Below are 17,730 nucleotides of genomic sequence, written 5' to 3' on the forward strand. Positions count from 1 at the left end.
CGGAAGAAACCTGAATAGCCCCAGCAGTCGCAATTCATGAACTTGCACCAAGAACAACCCAACTTGAATTTCAACAATATTCAGCATGTTGAGATGAGAGCATCAGAACAGTCATAGAAGAGTTGCTCAACGAGTGAACACATATAGCGAGTAGCAGACAATGTAATGCTCTAGCACTTGCCCAACAAAACCCAGATTATGCTAGCATGACCTAGTTGATCGTCGATCGATAATCAAAATGCTCGAGTGAATTCAGCAGCCCATGGGCGTCAGCCGGAGGCCCTGTCGACGCGGACGCTGAGGAGCATCTGCCTCGACGCGCCGCGGAGCATCTTGCGGGGCACCCCGAGGAACGTGGCCTCCTCCTCGTCCGCCGCCACCGCGCCGGCCGCCGCGGCGCTCGGCACCTCCATGTCCACCAGCACGCTCTCCACCTTGCCCGTGGCCGGGGCCTTGCCCCCCGTCGCCCACAACTTGCACGTGTACTGCGGCCCCGCCGCCGCCGCGCCGGGCGCCCTGACGCACGACACCGTCACCGGCACGGTGCGCGCGGTGCGGTCGCCCACGGCGAGGACGAACACCTGCCTGCAGTCCCCGCCGTCGTCCTCCTCCGCGACGAGCAGGCGCCGCGCCTCGAGCTCCGGCACGCGGAGGCGGATCGTCTCGCCGTACCGGACGTTATCCACGGGCCAGGAGTGCGGCGCGGCGGCGAGGTGGGCGAGGAGCGCCGCCGGCGAGCCGACGAAAGCGCAGCCGGGCTCCCCGCAGGCGCAGGGCGCGTGCGGGCACGCGCTCCCGTGGTCGGCGGCCTGGTAGTAGGCGACGGAGGCCTCGCAGCCGTACGCCTGGTGCGGGCACGGCACCACGGCCTTGGCGACGAAGGCGTCCATGACCGGGCATGGAGCGTAGCCGCCGCCGCCGCCGTCGCAGGAGTGGCACTGGTTGGTGGGAAGCTGGCCTGGTAGTAGGCGACGGAGGCCTCGCAGCCGTACGCCTGGTGCGGGCACGGCACCACGGCCTTGGCGACGAAGGCGTCCATGACCGGGCATGGAGCGTAGCCGCCGCCGCCGCCGTCGCAGGAGTGGCACTGGTTGGTGGGAAGCTGGCCGTGGCAGCCGCCGCAGACCATGTGCCCGACCACGCACTGCAAAAAGATTCGGTTTTTTTCTCTCCATTTCGACGGTAACGCAAGAACGAGGAATGGATTTGGAGTAGTACTAGTACTAGAGAACGAGGTGGTCGAGCAGACCTGGAAGATCGGGGGCTTCAACGGGAAGGTGCAGATCGGGCAGTGGAGCATCTCCTTGTCGATCCTAACCACGACCTCCGCCCTCGCGGCGGCGCCATCCTCCGCCACGAGCGTGCCTCCGACGCTTGCTTCCTCCTCCCCGTCCGGCACCTCTTGCTTCACCCGATCCCCGGGTGGCGACCGCACCCTCGCTCTCTTGGCGCTGCTCCGCTCGCCGTTCTCCATGGGCGACGGGCTCTCCGATCCGCTCATGGGCAACGCAGGGGGCAGGCCCGAGGACGGCGAAGCCAGGCAATCCCACTCGGTACTCCCTCCGTCCATCCCCTTTGCCACTGACGTCCCAGCGAGGCAGCGACAGACAAGTCGAGAAGCACAGTTGCAGGACGCGTGTCTTGCGTTCTCGGTGGCTTGTGAATTCCAAGGGTCCAACGGCGGTCAAGTGAACAGGTTTTGAGTTTTTTTTTTTTTGAAAGCATCAGCATGCGAACCTGTATTATACCAGATGAAGAACATACACAGGACCGTACAAATACAGGTACATACGAAACAAGTACAGGGACAGCTGTCCACCAACTTGCACAAAAGACCTTGTACAACCAGAAAAATACAGAAGAACCCACAAGATCTTTTGCACCTCCCAAATCCAAGAACTGCTCCTGTTCACCTCTGGCGTCGCCATCAACACCAGAGAAGAGCGAGAGCAATAGAGCCAGAGGAAGCACCTTCGCGCGATGGCTTTGAACGAGCCGCAAAGGAAGAAGATGACAGTGGAAGAACATCGGCCGGGGACGCACCCCGTACTCCTCTGGCAGTGGTCCTGCGCCCGCCGCCCGCAAGCGCCGATGAAGAAGAGCAGAACCACCCGCCGCACCACCCCGAGCCCAGCAGCCATTAGCCTGTACCACTCCGTAGACGTGAACAACACCACGGAGTCGACTCCTACGCCGGAGACTTCGAGATCTGGAGACAACCCCGCACCAGCGAGACCCTCCTCACCCGATGACCCCGCCCACACAGATCCTTCACCAACGCCGGAGTAAACGCCGGTGAAACGGGGACAGGATAGGTGGGACTTATTCCAAAGTGGCGTCGCCGCCGCCGTCTCGCCGCCGCCACCCAGGACACAAAACCTAGACAAGCTAAGACCTAATCTACACCGCCGGTCGAGGAGGCACCGGTCCCCCACACATCCGAGGCCCAGAGGACCACCGGAGGCAGAGAGGACCGGAGCTCTCGCCGGCGGGAGCACAGAGCGCCTCTCGGTCGCCTCTCTCAACTGTAGCTGACTGGAGAGTTCGAGAGAGGAAAAGAAGCCATTGTAATTGGATACCATTTTGATCGGGGAAGTCGACGACCACAACAGGTTTTGAGTTTTGACACCGGAAAGATGAGAAATTCTACTGGTCAAGTAAAGTAACTGTTGACGTGAAACAATTTTGAGTGCCAACCAGTTATGTACTCCCTCCGTCTAAAAACAAATTCTATGGTTCAAAATTTATTTCAAAAAACATGCAATTTCGACCTAACAATCACAAAAAATAATAGTTTTCAGAAACTTCTCGTACAAAATACAAGCCAATATTTAGATTTCTTTTACAAAAAATAAATTTGATAATTTGCATCTAATATTGATTTACGTATTCGGTTCTAGAATTGTATTTATTTTAGGACAGAGGGAGTAAGATTTCTTCGAAAGACCTTTCTTACTTTCTTACTACTACTCTTCAAACAATTGGTAGACTCTGCAATTTTTTATAAAAAAATGTGATGTGAAAAAGAACAGTAAAGCAGCAGCAGAACTAGAACTAGGCCGATTCCAGCAGGCTGCGGTTTTTTTACTGCTGCACTAGTACGCTTTATCTCTTTTTCTGTGCTTCCAAGCCAAATTCACTTTTTCTGTGTTTCCAGCCGTAGTACCAAACATTATACCAAAACCCTCTCAAAACTTGTTGTTCCACCAACTAGACCGGCGGACAGTCCGTCAAATACTAGCGGACTGTCCGCAATAGAATTGTCCAAATTTATATAGAACCAACCCGACATTTGAAGTTTTCAGCTTTTCACCGACGGACGGTCCGCATTCTTGAACCGGACGGTCCGCCGTAGACGAACCCAGGACCCAACCGAGCCCACCCCTCTCTGGTAGTTTTTCCTCTCTGACCGACGAACAGTCTGTCCGATCAAGCGGACAGTCCGCCCTCTCCATAGGTCCTTAGCAAATGATCAGAAGGATCATTTGCTAAGGAGCAGAAAGATCAGAAGGCAGATGGAAGCAGATGATCAGAAGGCAGCACAGCAGTCAGCTGTGCGGGAACGCTGCTTTACTGTTCAGCAGCAGTTCAGCACAGGGGCACGACGGCCTCTTACGTTCTCACATACGAGTAGTCACATGCCCTAGAAGTGTTTCATTATTCTTTTGAATTCTGATGTCCTTTACTGTTAAGTTTATCTGGGTCCAAATCAAGGGACGTAGAGTCAAAATCCGACACTAAACACTAGCAGTTAAGTGAGGCCAAAGAAAAAGATATTGAAGAGTTAAAGAAAAAAAAGGCAAACATCCAATGAACTGGAAGAACTCGGAAAAACATTGCTTCTAGGCTGATAGATGTGCTGGGCCGCTCCCCACTTACCCAGCGGAAACCACCAGGCTTAGTGCCAGCTTTGAAGCTGCTTTTCTGTGTGCTGGTGCCTGGTGCGGTGGTGCCGCGCAAGGACTGCAGCTTCGAGTCCTCAACTGCGATTGTAGTTCACTTTCGTGGAGCAATCCGTGGGAGCGGAGTACGACAAATGTTAGATAAAAGATTTTTACTGGGTACATAATAAAGCCTGTAACACAGTAAAAGAGTTTCCTTTTTCAACATTCAAGGACCATCCTTTCTCAGTCCGAGTTGCAACCATGCATGTAGAATGGTAAGTATTTGCAAATTTCTGAATTCTGAAAGTTTTCACATGTCCTGCTGTCCTGCACTACTTTTTTTTTTGAACTTGTCCTGCACTACTTGGATCAACGTTTATGTTGTTTCTCACAATCCAAAGACAATCCAAAGACCAAAGTGCTACAGGAGCCAAGCAACAAGGAGGATCACAATCCAATTGATCAACGCATTGCTGTGGCAGGAACTCTGACACGCTGTGGCAGGAACTCTGTCACGCTTTTACAATGCGCAGACAATGTTCTTCAAGCACCGGTGGCGGTCGGTGCATCGCGATCAATGATCAACGCATCTCTCACTTGTTTTTTTTTCTTCAAAAAGAGAAGAAGAATTCATCTCAGTCTCGCCCTTCGGTTCATGATCAGTGCTTATCAAAGAGAAAACAAGCCACACCATCAACAAGTTACTAGTAAAATAAAATGAGCCACGATCCTTTCCATTAGGAAATGTTGAAAGATATAACGTTCTTTTGAAAAAGAAAACTAAACTACGAATGGTCTGGGTGGTCTGCATTCTGCACAACTGATCTCGTTATGATTGTCAACTTCTGAATTGAATTTAAGAGGTGGCTTCACAATACTGGTAACTTCGCATGCATTCTCCTCCCATGAGATCAGTGTCTCCTTTGTCACAGCGCAACCTTTTAAGAACCCAATTTAATTAAAACCCAATTTAAGCACACGAACAAATTTCACAGAAGTTTCGAACTACATGATCATATCAAGTCCACAGCTTACAAACGGATGCTTAGATGTAGAATACAGAGATGGGATGCTGATTAATATTAGCTAGAGAGTACAAGTACCATTATCTTGTTAAGAGTTACAAGCAAAAAGCAGAACTGTGGAGTAGTACATTCTACATCACGGTCTACAATGGAGTACACGGCCATGGCCACATTGTTCTTCGATCTGATCCAGCAAAGACTACCACCATCTACCTAGTGCTTCACCACACAGAAAAATGTACTACATTGAGGAGTCATGTGGTGTGCTGGTGACGGGCAAATGCTGATTGCTGAAGGGCGTGATTGGTTTCGATTGAGGCTGATGCTGAGCAGAGGGCAGAGCAGTAAAATGCAAAATTACCAGTCAGTGTTTTGATCCCTCCAGTGTTTTCACCAAAAAAAAACTGAAAATTTCTGTTCCCCTGAATTTCGGTGCACTTCTCAAACTTAACATTTGAGGGGCTCTTTGAATTTCATGTCCTGCAGTCCACAGGGTGGTTCAGCATTTGTTTGGAACCTTTCCTCTTATACGCTGAATTCAATGAGCAAGCAAATGATGGCACAGATCTTGCATTTGTTTGCAAAAGATGGGGTCACCAACCGTGCATTGCTAGTTAAGTGACAATAACATGGCTATCTGGTGTCGTGCCCAAATCATACATAGCCGCGATAACTGCTTTCTTAAGAGATAGTATAGGCCACCATGCCATCTTCGGTAGTCTCGAAATGAAAATAATCAAATTCGTTGGGTCGCACATTTGGTACACCAGCCATAAGAGCAACCAAATCCTCAGAAATCAGAGCCCATTTAGGCTAAAGCTGAATGCTGAACACCATGAAGAGAGTAAATATCCAGCCTACTACAACTTGCATCCTAAAGTTGAATCCTTGTTTGCTCAAACACTACAGAGAAAAATTACCTTCAACGTTGATTTGCAGGTCACTTATTGTCATATTTTTCTAGCTACAATATGCTTGAAGCCCTAAACCTCAAACTCTAAAGAGCAACAGTTCAGGTGTAGGCTATGAGATGATTTTTGGAACAAATCCATACTAAGTAGCAGTTAAAAGCACAAAGGGAATAGTACAATGCCTCCTAATAGTCCAAGAACAATAGGTACCCCTGTTAATACTACATCGCTCTGACCAGCAATGAAAAGTTCTAATTGTTAAAGCTCAAACTTGACGTCCAAAATGTACACAGGCAACGATAGCACATAACAATATGTGATCTCTCTGCCAGCACTTCTTGGCAAAACAAAAGCAAAATAGATTGGCAGTATGAAATTTAGAACAAAAACATTTAATAGGAGCATCAAATCTCAGCTGCATGTTTTTTCTTCATGGAAACCATACATTGGCAGTAACCAATAGGTTAAGAGTTCAGAATGGCAGTCATAAGCATGAATATTATATTCGTATGTACCATTTTACTGTGGTTAGTAAATGAAACAACCCAAGTCGGAAGCAGCACATTTATTTAAACAATAAGGGATTCTTACCATTTCAGAGTGCCTTATTAATCTTCTCCATGGATCCATTCAGTGGATCATACTATCTCTACAGCAGCAGCACTTCTCCAATTAGCTTGGTAGCCTGAAAAACAAATAGTATGCACCAAGCAAAGTAATGAGGAAAGTCTAACAAATGTAAAGTAGTAATTTCACAATAACGAAAGGTAATACAGGGTGTGGCAATTAATAGAGAAGATACACAAAATACAATGGAGGAGAAAATCCCTTCCAAGGAAACATTCAAACAAGCTAAGTTAACATCATCTGTAAGTCATGATCCTCTCATTGGATCTGTGCGTAGAGAGATTGCAAATGTTTTGGTTAATCTGCACGTCAGGTTCTACTTCTTCAAAGAAATGGTGTTATACAGGTACATCTATATTGCTATTCCCTTCCCCTTGTGAAATTGTGATCACAATCTACTTGATTTCAGAGTGCAAAACTTTCTAGGCCCATCAAGCACTCAAAAACAAATTCCCAACAGGAAATTCACACAATCCAATGGATACTGAAGAGTTAAGACGTGAAAATACTAGCAGACTACATTTGTCAGGTCGATAATCCATGATTGCTAACATCAGACAGAGTATTCAGAGTATACACATCCATGCCACCATACTGAAACTCTAGTTGCCAATGCACACGCAATAGATGGAAGGCACTGCTGAAACCAATCAATCTGCTGCCTAGTCTCCGATTTCCCATTACTACAGCCTCTTGGTGAACCTCGACGGCGGAGTGGCGGACGGGGACCTGGCAGCGGCAGCGGCAGCGGCAGCAGCTGCGGTGACCCTGTCGATGCGGACACTGAGGATTGGCGCCTCGCCGGAGCTGTCGTGCAGCAGCTCCGGCGGCACCGCCAGGAACATGCCCTGGTTGGCCGCCACGAACCCGCCGGACAGGTCGCTGCTGGCCACCATGGACGTGACCAGCACCAGGTTCTCCTTGTTGCTGTCGACCTCCACCCAGAGCTTGCAGCGGAACTGGGGCACCCCCGCGGCCGCGTCGCCGCTCATCCTCACGCACACCAGCGATACGGCCGTGGCCCCGCCGAACGCGAACGCGGACACCAGGAACACGCACCCGTCGGTCTCGCCCACCAGGACCTGCCCGCCCTGCGGCCCCGGGACGGCGAGCTTGCTCGGCTTCCCGTAGGCGATCTTGGTGACGGGCCAGGCATGGTGGGTGCCCAGGTGCTCGGCCAGCCTCGCCGGCGAGGTGAAGAGCTCGCAGTCGCTGCCCGGGCAGAAGCAGGGCCCGCAGCGGCAGGACCGGTGGTGGTCCGCCACCTCGTGATAGACGACCCAGCTCGTGCACCCGTACTCCGAGTAGGCGCAGGGCACCTTGGCGTCGCGCACGATGTCATCAAGCTCGACGCAGGAGGTGTAGATGGTGGCGTGGGCGCAGGCCTGCCCGTGGCCGTCGCGGCAGGTGGAACACACGACGTGCCCGGCCTCGCACTGCAATAAAAAACCAGAGACAGTTTTGAGGGATTCGGTCAATCATGACATCAACATTTCCTTGCACAGATTTCTTTCCGTCCAAAGATTCAGGATTTCGTAGAACAAAGCTCCAATCCAAAACAAGCTGTTAATTGCCTAGGAGAAAACCCCATCCATCCAGGAAGAAACAAAGGTTGAGATTTCCTCGGAGAAAACTGACCTTGAAGGTGGGGGGCTTGAAGGGGAGGAGGCAGGCGTGGCAGTGGAGACGTGCGACGGGGATCCTGATGTTCATCTCCAGCTCCTCCATGGTTTGCACGGTCACCACTGCTCCCACTCCCTCGCCGCCCTGGCTCGCCTCCACTTGCTCTTGCCCTCGCCGCTCCTGCTTGATCCCGCCGCCGGGCGTGGCCTGCTCCCTTGGCCTCTTGCCGCCGTGGCCGCTCTCCGGCGTGGAAACCCTCCTCTGCTCAGACATGGCCAAGGGGGAAGAGCCGAGACCTTGTTCTTCTTTGGGTAGCCGACACCTTTCGGTGGACTAGTGGAGTCGCGTGGAGCCTGGACACTGAACTCTGAACCTTTGGGTAGCAGAAGCGGAACTGCAGCTCAGGTCATTTATAGGAGACACATGACCACGGGGAGGCGAATCTTATGGGGATATTTTGGTATTCCAGCGTTTGATCAAGTTAGTTGTACTCGCTAAATGGAACTATGGTTCGAGTGAGAGAGAGAGAGAGAGCATATCACAAAAACACCACGGAACCACATGAATGGCACTTTTTAATTAAGTGTAAAATAAAATACACAAGAGTTCAAAAAATATGTGTTATTGTAAGAGTTTGAATTCTGTGGTTATTTATGTATTATAAAAACTATACAATTCCGAACTTGCTTCTTACTTAAATGACAAGGCAACATCTTACTAATCTTTCAAAAAAGAAAGAATTCAAATTCAAAAGTGAGAGAATCTCAATGGATCATTTGCGGCTAATTAGGTATCCAAATAAGAGGGCTAAAATTTAGCCTATGGATCCAAACAGAATCTTAATCATAGATTTTTTCCATAGGATTTAGATCCTTGAAGTTTCTCGATTTTCGGTTCTTGGTTGTGAGGAGAACCTATAATTCTACTTTAGTAGGACGGCTTGTCCAAATTCTACTGTGAAATCAGAATATATGGATATATGTCTCTGGATTCCAAAATTCTTGTTATTGGCATATAATTTTCAAATTTCTGAAATCTATTTTACACTCCCATCACCCTTCAACTTCTTCCTTTTATCCTTTGTTCCAAACAGGCCACACAACTCGAATACGAACAGTCAGGTTTGGAATGCAGTACACCGTAAATAAAAGCAGTAAATCAGTACATGCATAGCTCAAAACTCAAAAGTGACCATTGTGTTCAATTTCTGATCGAACCATTTTCGGTGGAAAAAAAATTCCGATCCAATAGTGCCAATGGCTTCAGGCATGAAGTCACCATTTCTGGGTACCTCTTCACCAGTATGTTTGCTTTTCTTCGCCCATGTCTCATGGAGAAGCACAGGCAAGGCATCGCTCAAACTTGTAAGTAACCGTTGTGTCCAATTCCCGATCGAATAGTGTCAATGGCATCAGGCCTGAAGTCTCCGTTTCTGGGCACCTCTTGTCCAGTATGTTTGCGTTGACAGCCAAAATTGGCACCAACCGGTCTGACCGAGCGGTCTGACCGGTCGAGGCACTGTGGCCTGTCCGGCATGGGCCGACCGGTCTGACCGGTAGGTTCGACCGGTCTGACCGGTCTAGGTAGAGTTCGAGTACAACTAGAGATTTTTATAGATTTAGATCTGTAAACAAGATTTCTTGCGGGATAAATCCACCCCACCCTATAAATATAAAGGGTCACGGCCGATTAGAGAAGACAATCGAACAAAATCAATACAAACTCTACTTTTTATCCTCTTCTCCAAACCCTAGCTTTTCCAACTCCCTCTGCTGTTTTTCCTTCGTCTCCGCGACGTTTGAAGGCGTTCTAGGTGGCCTGCCGATCCTAGAACAACCCTACGTGCGCTTACCCTGACTGGGTCCCTCCCGGGTTCGCGTTCGTCGGCCGGTCCCTTAGACCGGTCTGACCGCTCCACGCAGGAAGAGCTGCATCGAGCTCTTTCTCGCGCCGCATGATCTAGTGCGTTCGTGTGTTGACTGAGATTTGCGTCAACATACTTTTTGGCGACTCCGCTGGGGAAGAAAGATCTTGGTTAATAAAACCGATCTAATCTACTCCAAGAAGATGGGCTCTAACACAGAAATCGACAAGGAGAACATCATCCCTTTATATGAGCATCTTCCGGAGGACGTTCGTTTGCTGCTGGAGGAGCGCAAGAATAAGCGTGATGAAGAAGATCTACAAGCGGCGCTTGCGAGCATCAAGGTCGGTCGAGGTGGCAAGGTCACCAAGATCAAAGAGATCGACTTCACTTCTACCTCCTCGGATGCATCTACTGAGGTAACACCTGCTGCAACTGCTCCACCTTCTGGTGTTATGGAACAAATTCAGAAATTGTTAGCTGAGCGTGATGTTTATTGGGTTAATTGGCTTAGCTCTAAGGAAAGGGAATCGGCTGGTAAGAAACCAGAATCAGCCGATGAACCTCCATCTGTTTCTACTTCTGAATTTTATGTTCCTCAACCATCGGCAGCATCTCCTACGAGTCAACCTCAATATGGGATGCCGATAAATTATTTCAGTGGTCAAACTGTTACACCCACATACACTGATCCTATTATGAGTATTCCTGATTCGGCCAACATTAGCCGAACGAACGAGATTGTTCAGTACACACCACCAGAAATCTACAGGAATTCAGTGCCACACCCCGGTCCTATCTCCGACGAGATGTTTGACCGATATGTGCAGCGTTGGCAAAACCGGCAGAGACCGGTCAGACCGGTATATCAGCCCGGTCAGACCGGTTCCCCCCAACCGGTTCGACCGGTCGTACCGACCGGTCCAACCGGTCCATCCGGTCAGTTTGTTTCAAACCAGCGAGAAGTATCTATATCCACAAAGCCAAATTCTTCAAGTAATTTTGATAAAATGCTTACTGGTTATAAGAATGATTTGGCTAATCTGCTTAGAGAAAGTTTTGGAGTGGCTGTTAGAAGCAAAACCCGCACATACCAAAAGCCGTATCCTACTTCGTTTGATTCGGTTGCATACCCTGCTGGTTTTAGATTGCCTGAGTTTGTTAAATTCAGTGGGGAAGATACTAGGAGTACATTTGAGCATATTAGTCAGTATCTTGCCCAATTAGGAGAAGCTGGTTCAATAAACGAGTTGAAAGTGCGTTTATTTTCTTTATCTCTAACTGGAACCACTTTCTCATGGTTTTCATCTTTGGTACCTAATTCTATTGGCTCATGGGAACAATTAGAGCAGAAGTTCCATGAGCACTTTTTCTGTGGGCATGATGAGCTTAAATTGTCTCACTTAACATCGGTTAGACAATCGCGTGATGAATCTGTCAATGATTATATAAGACGATTCCGCGATACAAAAAATCGATGATTTAGTGTGAATATTGCAGAAAAAGATTTAGCTAATTTGGCTTTTAATGGCTTGCGCTCTCATATTAAAGAAAGATTAGAGGGCTATGATTTCTTTACCGTTACTCAGGTGCATCAAAGAGCTTTGGCTATAGAAAGCCGAAGCAAAGAGCCTCAGGAGTCTCAAAGACATCATCGTTCTAGTGTGCATACTTTAGAATGCAATTCAAATTGTTCGGACGATGAATCTAATGATGTGTATGCTGCGGAGTTTGCTTGGCCATCTCAGAATAAACCATTTACTTGTTCTGCTCTTAAGCCGATTCAGAAAAATCGGCAAGATGAACGATTTACTTTTGATGTGTCCAAGTGCGAGAGAATATTTGATGAGTTATATAGGATTGGATATGTTAAGATGTCACATACTCTACCGCCGCCCGAAGAGTTGAAGCGGCGAGCATATTGCAAGTTTCATAATACTTTTTCACATGCTACTAATGATTGCAATGTGTTACGTAGACAAATTCAATCGGCCATTAATGAAGGACGAATGGTTACTCCTAATATGCAGGTTGATCAGAATCCTTTCCCAGTGCATGTGTTGGAATTGAAAAATCCTAAAGTGCTAGTTCGGCCGAGTCAAGCCGAATCAACCAAGAGGAAGAATGTAGTTATTGGTGATGAAAGATCTGAAAAGAACACAGAAGATCCCTCAAGGTGCAAAAACACTCGGGGGGCAAGACAAGAAGAAGGCCGACAACAAGTCGACCGGTCTGACCGGCCATAGCGGCGGTCTGACCGGTTCGACCGGTCTGACCGGTCATGGGACCGGTCTGACCGGTGCGCCCAATAAATCTGGGAACTCCTCCAAAATTAAGACAAGACCGAGTTTTAAAGAACTCTTGGCTAAATATGAGAAGGAAGGGAGTGCTCAGAGACAGAAGGGGCCACCAAGTAAAGTCAAGGATACGGGATCATAGTCAAGACATCAAGAGCAATCGAGTCAAAGTAATTATACTTCATCTAGTGGACCGATTGCTCCATGTTTAAGGGGACGGAAGCAAGCTCCGCAATGGAACAAGGAGACCGACATCCTCAAGTTGATCTGGGCCTCGTCCATGCCTTCCACCGCCGTCATCGCAGGCTCCCCCTCACTTCCTTGGCTCGGTATAGTACTTCTCCTTCCTCTACGTCTCGCTTGACCACCGCGTGCGCCGCCCTCGCGGTTTCTTGCTGCTAGGGATTAGCATATATTAACAACCTCCGAACAGGCCACAAGGATGTCACTTAGAAGTTAGAAGAGGAAAGACTATGTATGAACAGAATAACAAGAGGGGAGCCGTCGCTATGGATCGAGAACGCGAGCACGGCCTACTATATACGCTGTTAAAAGCATCATCTGTGTCTCTTTGTTTGTTGGGTTCACCAATATACATTTGTTCTTACAAAATCTTTGGTTGTTTGATTCACATTCGGCGTATACCTAGAAAACAAATTAAAAAAAGTGATTTTAAGTGCCAATGCAAGAAGATACCTACTTGTTTTGAGCATAAAAAAATCATCAAATCAATTCCAAGAAATGGAACTAAATTATGGAGATGAAACAAAAGATTTGATCCCTGGAAAAAAATGCACTGGACTCTAGCAATGCTACCATGACCGTGATGCCCATCATACCAACCCTTCTTGTCCTGCGATGCTGGCGTGATGCATCGAGTAGGATAACCCTACCGTGCTGACATGATGTATCCCATTAACTGTGGCAATTTAAGATCAGACAGTAGCTTTTCATAAATTTGAGTTGAACCAATTTAATGTGCTTTATCATTTCACTTCTATGCACATTTCCAAGGAAGGGAAATTTTTAGGTATATCTAACTTTTGGATTTTTTAATGGTACAAATCTAATTTTTCCTCCAAGAGGAAATACTGCTCAGAGAAAAATGACTGCTTTTTTTTTGAAACAAACCGGAGAAAATGACTGCTGAGTTGCAAATTCTCCCCACATCTCCCGGGCCATCGAATAAGATTTAATTTGTTTACGAGCATATCTTTAGACAAAGATTTTATGAAAGAGCGAAGCAAGCCAGCCATCTACTTTCCCAACCGAGTATTCTAATGAGCCAAAGCCAGCCGAAGAAGCTGTCCATCGGTTGGAGGAGAAAGTTTCCACGCCTGGGTGTTAAACCCAGGATTAAAAGAGTAGTCACACGAACGACCGTCAAATTTCACCTAAAAGAAAACATATTTATCATTCCAATTCAGTTTCCAAACATATTGTAATAGAATATATATATAAAGTAAAGTTTTCGTCCTTTTATTCATGAGCTTCTAATGAATGCATTTTATTCCTTGTTTGATATGGCAGTCATGCCTGTATCAGAGTTGCTTGCTGGATTTCCTTGTGCTAGGGCCAGCTGTCAGCACCATGGACAAGGACAACCTTTTTTGGAAAAAGGAGGACAAGGACAACATGCAGCTGTAGAGAATATGAATGAGGTAAATCTCAGTCAAAGTGTTATAGGAGTGTTATGAATATTAAATTTGCTAATATGTACTAATAGTATGAGGAGAGAGAAGAGAGAAGTGCCATAAAATATGAGATGAGTGTCATCACCATGATATTTCACTAGTACAGTTCTCAAATTTTAAGTCTTAGTAATTGTGTCGATGACACTTTCTCAAATTTTAAGTCTTAGTAATTGTGTCGATGACACTTCCACTAAAACTGCTGAGAGTACCCGGCAAAACCAGCCAAAACTGGACTGAGATGGGTGGGTGGTGCTGCGTTGGCGTGCTGGGCTGCGCAATCTGCCCAGACCTGCTGTGAAAGTACGCTAGCACTATGGCCCTTGTGGCCTTGTCTTGGGCCTACTTCTAAAGTTAGGCTGTGTTTGGTTAAGGCTCAAAAAAATTTCGCAAAAATTTTTTGGTCCTTTGACTATTAATTTAGAGTATTAAATGAAGTCTAATTACAAAACCACTTCCACAACCCTCGTGTAAATCGCGAGACGAATCTAATGAGGTCTTTGACCGCCTGATTAGAGGATGGATACTGTAGCACCACTGTAGCAAATTATCAATTAATTACCGTCATTAGATTCATCTCAAAAAATTACATCCGTCTCTGAAAAAGTTTTACAAATAGACTACATTTAGTACTCCATACGGAAATTTGTCTTTTTGTGAAATCTTGATGTGACAAGAAACCAAACGCGGCCTTAAACAGAGTTCATCATGCCTTTTTTATTATTTGTTATAGTAGAAAGATACTGTAACAATTTTTGACATGGATACTCTCCTCTCTCTCATCTAAATCCACTGCAAATCTGTATAATTAAAGTGTTGTGATGAGACACGCACATTCAGTTGCTGCTGTTATGCATGAAACCAGGCCATTCATTGAGGCCTTGTTTAATTCATTTTGGATTTTTAGAAGGAAATTTTGCACATTTAAATTATTAAATATAAACTAATTATAGATCCCGTCTGTAAACTACGAGACGAATCTAATGAGCCTACTTAATTCATCATTAAAGCATGTTTAATGTAGATATATTGTAGCAATTTAGTATCTAATAACACCCTAATTAGGCTCATTAGATTCGTCTCGCGATTTACAGTCTATTTGTGTAATGTGATTTATTTTTCGACTACATTTAATATACCATGCAAGAGATTTACAAAAATTTTGCATTTTGGTTTTTTGATCTAAACAGGTTCATCAAGAGAGTCAGGTCTTGTTTAGTTCATTTTGCATTTTGCATTTTTACATTTTTGGAAGAAAATCTTTAATATTTGAAGTATTAAATATAGACTAATCACAAAATTAATTATAAATCTCGTCTGTAAACTATGAGACGAATCTAATGAGCCTAATTAATTCATTAATAGAGCATATTTACTGTAGCATTATTATAGTAATTTAGTGTCTAATTACGTCCTAATTAGACTCATTAGATTTGTCTTGCGATTTACAATCCATTTGTATAATACGATTTATTTTTCGATTACGTTTAATACACCATACAAATGATTTACAAAAATTTTATATTTTACATTATGAGATCTGACAGGGCCTTAGTAATTGATCTTCATGGCGTCGATGGCGGAGCTCTTGCCCTGGAGCTTGTTGGACAGCACGAGCTTGACGTAGTCCTCGACAGCGATGGTCCTGTAGAGCGGCGCCTCGCCGGGGCGCATGATCTCCTGGATGGGGCCGTAGGTGCCGGCGTCGAACCTGGCGGAGTGGAAGGCGGCGACGGAGACCCGCTCCTGGGTGGCGTTGACCACCGCCCTGTGCTCGATGCTCTTGTACCTGCCGTTGGTGAGCACCTCGATGACGTCGCCGACGTTGGCCACGAGGGCCCCCGGCAGCGGCACCACGGGGATCCAGGCGCCCCCCCGCCGGATCTGCAGGCCGGGCACGGGGCTCACCTGCAGCAGCAGCGTCAGCCCGACGGCGTCCGAGTGCGGCGACAGGCCCAGCACCCTGTCGTGCGCCTGCGGGCAGGGCGGGTAGTAGTTGATCCGCACGGCCTGCGCGGCGGCGATGGCCGTCATCTGATTCTGATTCCCGTTCCCGGCGGCGGTGTCCTGATGATCCAGTAGGCCCAGGTTCCTGGCCATGGCGGCGAGCAGGTGGGTGGCCACCCGCTGCACCGCCAGGGAGTAGCGGTGGAGGGAGTCCCTGAACGTGGCGGGGCGGGACGGCCACAAGTTGAGGGAGCGGTACTCGGGCGGCTGCGTGTAGAGGAAGAGCATGTCCGCCCAGTCCAGCTTCTGGTCCTCGGAGACGACGAAGGCCTGGCCGTAGCCCTCGACGCCGGCGGGGCCCTGTGCCAGGGCCTGCCTGTCGGCCAGCGGGAGCTGGAAGAAGGCCTTGATTACCTCCTTGACGTCGTGGATGACCTCGTCGGGCACGCCGTGGTTGACGACGTGGAAGAAGCCCCAGTCCTCGCAGGCGGCCCGCAGCCTGGCGGCCTCGTCGTCGGCGTGGGCCGGGTCGAGCAGCCTGGCGAGGTCCACGACGGGAACCGAGGAGGAGGCAGCAGCAAGTGCTGCGGCGTAGTTGGTTGACGACGGCGACAGAGCCGCCGGAGCGTCGTCATCGTCGCGGAGGTAGCGGTGGAGGACGTGGTGGTCGAGGCAGGCGGGGCGCGCGGCGAGGTCCTGGACGTTGGGGACGGGCAGCGAGGCGCCCAGGTTGCGCGGCTTGGACGATGTATCAGCCATGACCGGCCGGCCGACCTGGCTGAGTAGGTAATAATCTGTGCATCCAGCGATGGCTCGATGCGATGGATGGATGATATAGAACATACCACTAGCTACCTACCAGCAGCACAGTACCGTAGTAGTAAACAAGCTAATGCCCGATTTGGTTTCAGTCGTAAGGTCATGTTTAGTTTTTAAAAAATTTCCAACAGTATCCATCATATCGAATTTTCAAGTATATACATAGACCATTAAATATAGTTACTAATTACACTATTCAACTGTTAATGACAAAACGAATCTTTTTAGTTTAATTAGTTCATGATTGGACATTAATTGTTAAGTAACAACGAAAGTCCTACGGTACTCAAACCCAAAAATTTTCGTGAACTAAGCATGGCTTAAGTCCCGTCACATCGCATATTTAAACACCAATTAGAAGTACTATACATAGACTTATTACCAAACTAATTTCATAAGTCATGACTTAATCACAAAACAAATCTATTAAGTCTAATTAGTTTATATTTAATTAGTAATTGCTATAATAATCATCCAGTAATTATGTATTAATTATACTTAATAGATTCATCTAGAACTCTAATTATAACTTATATAATTAATTTTATATTAAATTAATATTCGAATATTCGATGTAGTAGCTACTTAAAAACCAAATAAGACCTCAGCGAAGAAAAAAGGATTAAAAGTTGCCGCCTTTTCTGACCCGGTCTACGATGACGACCGGCCAGCGGAGTGTGCATAATTTGAAACAGGAGCGCCAGTCGCCAGCCGAGTGGAGATGACGAGTTGACGACCGGCCAGCGGAGCGTGCATAATTTGAAACAGGAGCGCCAGTCGCCAGCCGAGTGGACAAGTTTCTCAGACCATCTGATAGGGAGTACTACATGAGTGTCATGAATATTAAATTTACTAACATGTATCAATAGTATGAAGAGAGAGGAGAGATGAGTATTATAAAATGTGAGAGGAGTGTGATGACACTCCACTAGCACAATTATCAAGTTTTTGGTTTTGATAATTGTGTCGACGACACTTCCACTGAGACCTTTATATTCAGATAGGAGGGAGGTTTCTTTTTCGGAGAAATAGGCAATAAATC

The 17,730-nt window shown here is 47.2% G+C and overlaps 2 protein-coding genes and 1 pseudogene across 4 annotated transcripts; all 3 read right to left on the reverse strand.

The window, feature by feature from the left end:
- Positions 1 to 63: 63 nt before the first annotated feature.
- LOC120676082 lies at positions 64 to 1,635 on the reverse strand (annotated as a pseudogene).
- A 3,252-nt stretch (positions 1,636 to 4,887) lies between these two features.
- Positions 4,888 to 9,328, reverse strand: LOC120676615 (putative E3 ubiquitin-protein ligase SINA-like 6). Of its 3 annotated transcripts, XR_005675921.1 has the most exons (4): positions 8,086 to 9,328; positions 7,177 to 7,883; positions 6,412 to 6,505; positions 4,888 to 5,389 (listed from the first exon to the last, which is right to left on the reverse strand). XR_005675921.1 is itself a non-coding variant. In XM_039957930.1 (3 exons), the coding sequence occupies exons 1-3, from the start codon at positions 8,341 to 8,343 to the stop codon at positions 6,493 to 6,495; spliced, it is 978 nt and encodes a 325-aa protein (XP_039813864.1). In that variant the 5' UTR covers positions 8,344 to 9,328; the 3' UTR covers positions 4,888 to 6,492. The 3 variants fall into 3 exon arrangements, 2 of the variants coding, with proteins under 2 accessions (XP_039813864.1, XP_039813863.1); XM_039957930.1 differs by having other exon boundaries at positions 4,888 to 6,505; XM_039957929.1 differs by lacking the exons at positions 4,888 to 5,389; positions 6,412 to 6,505 and having other exon boundaries at positions 6,739 to 7,883; positions 8,086 to 9,296.
- Positions 9,329 to 15,365: 6,037 nt separating this feature from the next.
- On the reverse strand, positions 15,366 to 16,660 carry LOC120671901 (2-oxoglutarate-dependent dioxygenase 11-like). The gene has a single exon (XM_039952163.1). It carries the CDS (start codon positions 16,626 to 16,628, stop codon positions 15,474 to 15,476), a length of 1,155 nt encoding a protein of 384 aa, XP_039808097.1. The 5' UTR covers positions 16,629 to 16,660; the 3' UTR covers positions 15,366 to 15,473.
- Between the last annotated feature and the right edge of the window lie 1,070 nt (positions 16,661 to 17,730).

The sequence above is a fragment of the Panicum virgatum genome, chromosome 5N, assembly GCF_016808335.1.
Source record: "Panicum virgatum strain AP13 chromosome 5N, P.virgatum_v5, whole genome shotgun sequence".
NCBI lineage: Eukaryota > Viridiplantae > Streptophyta > Magnoliopsida > Poales > Poaceae > Panicum > Panicum virgatum.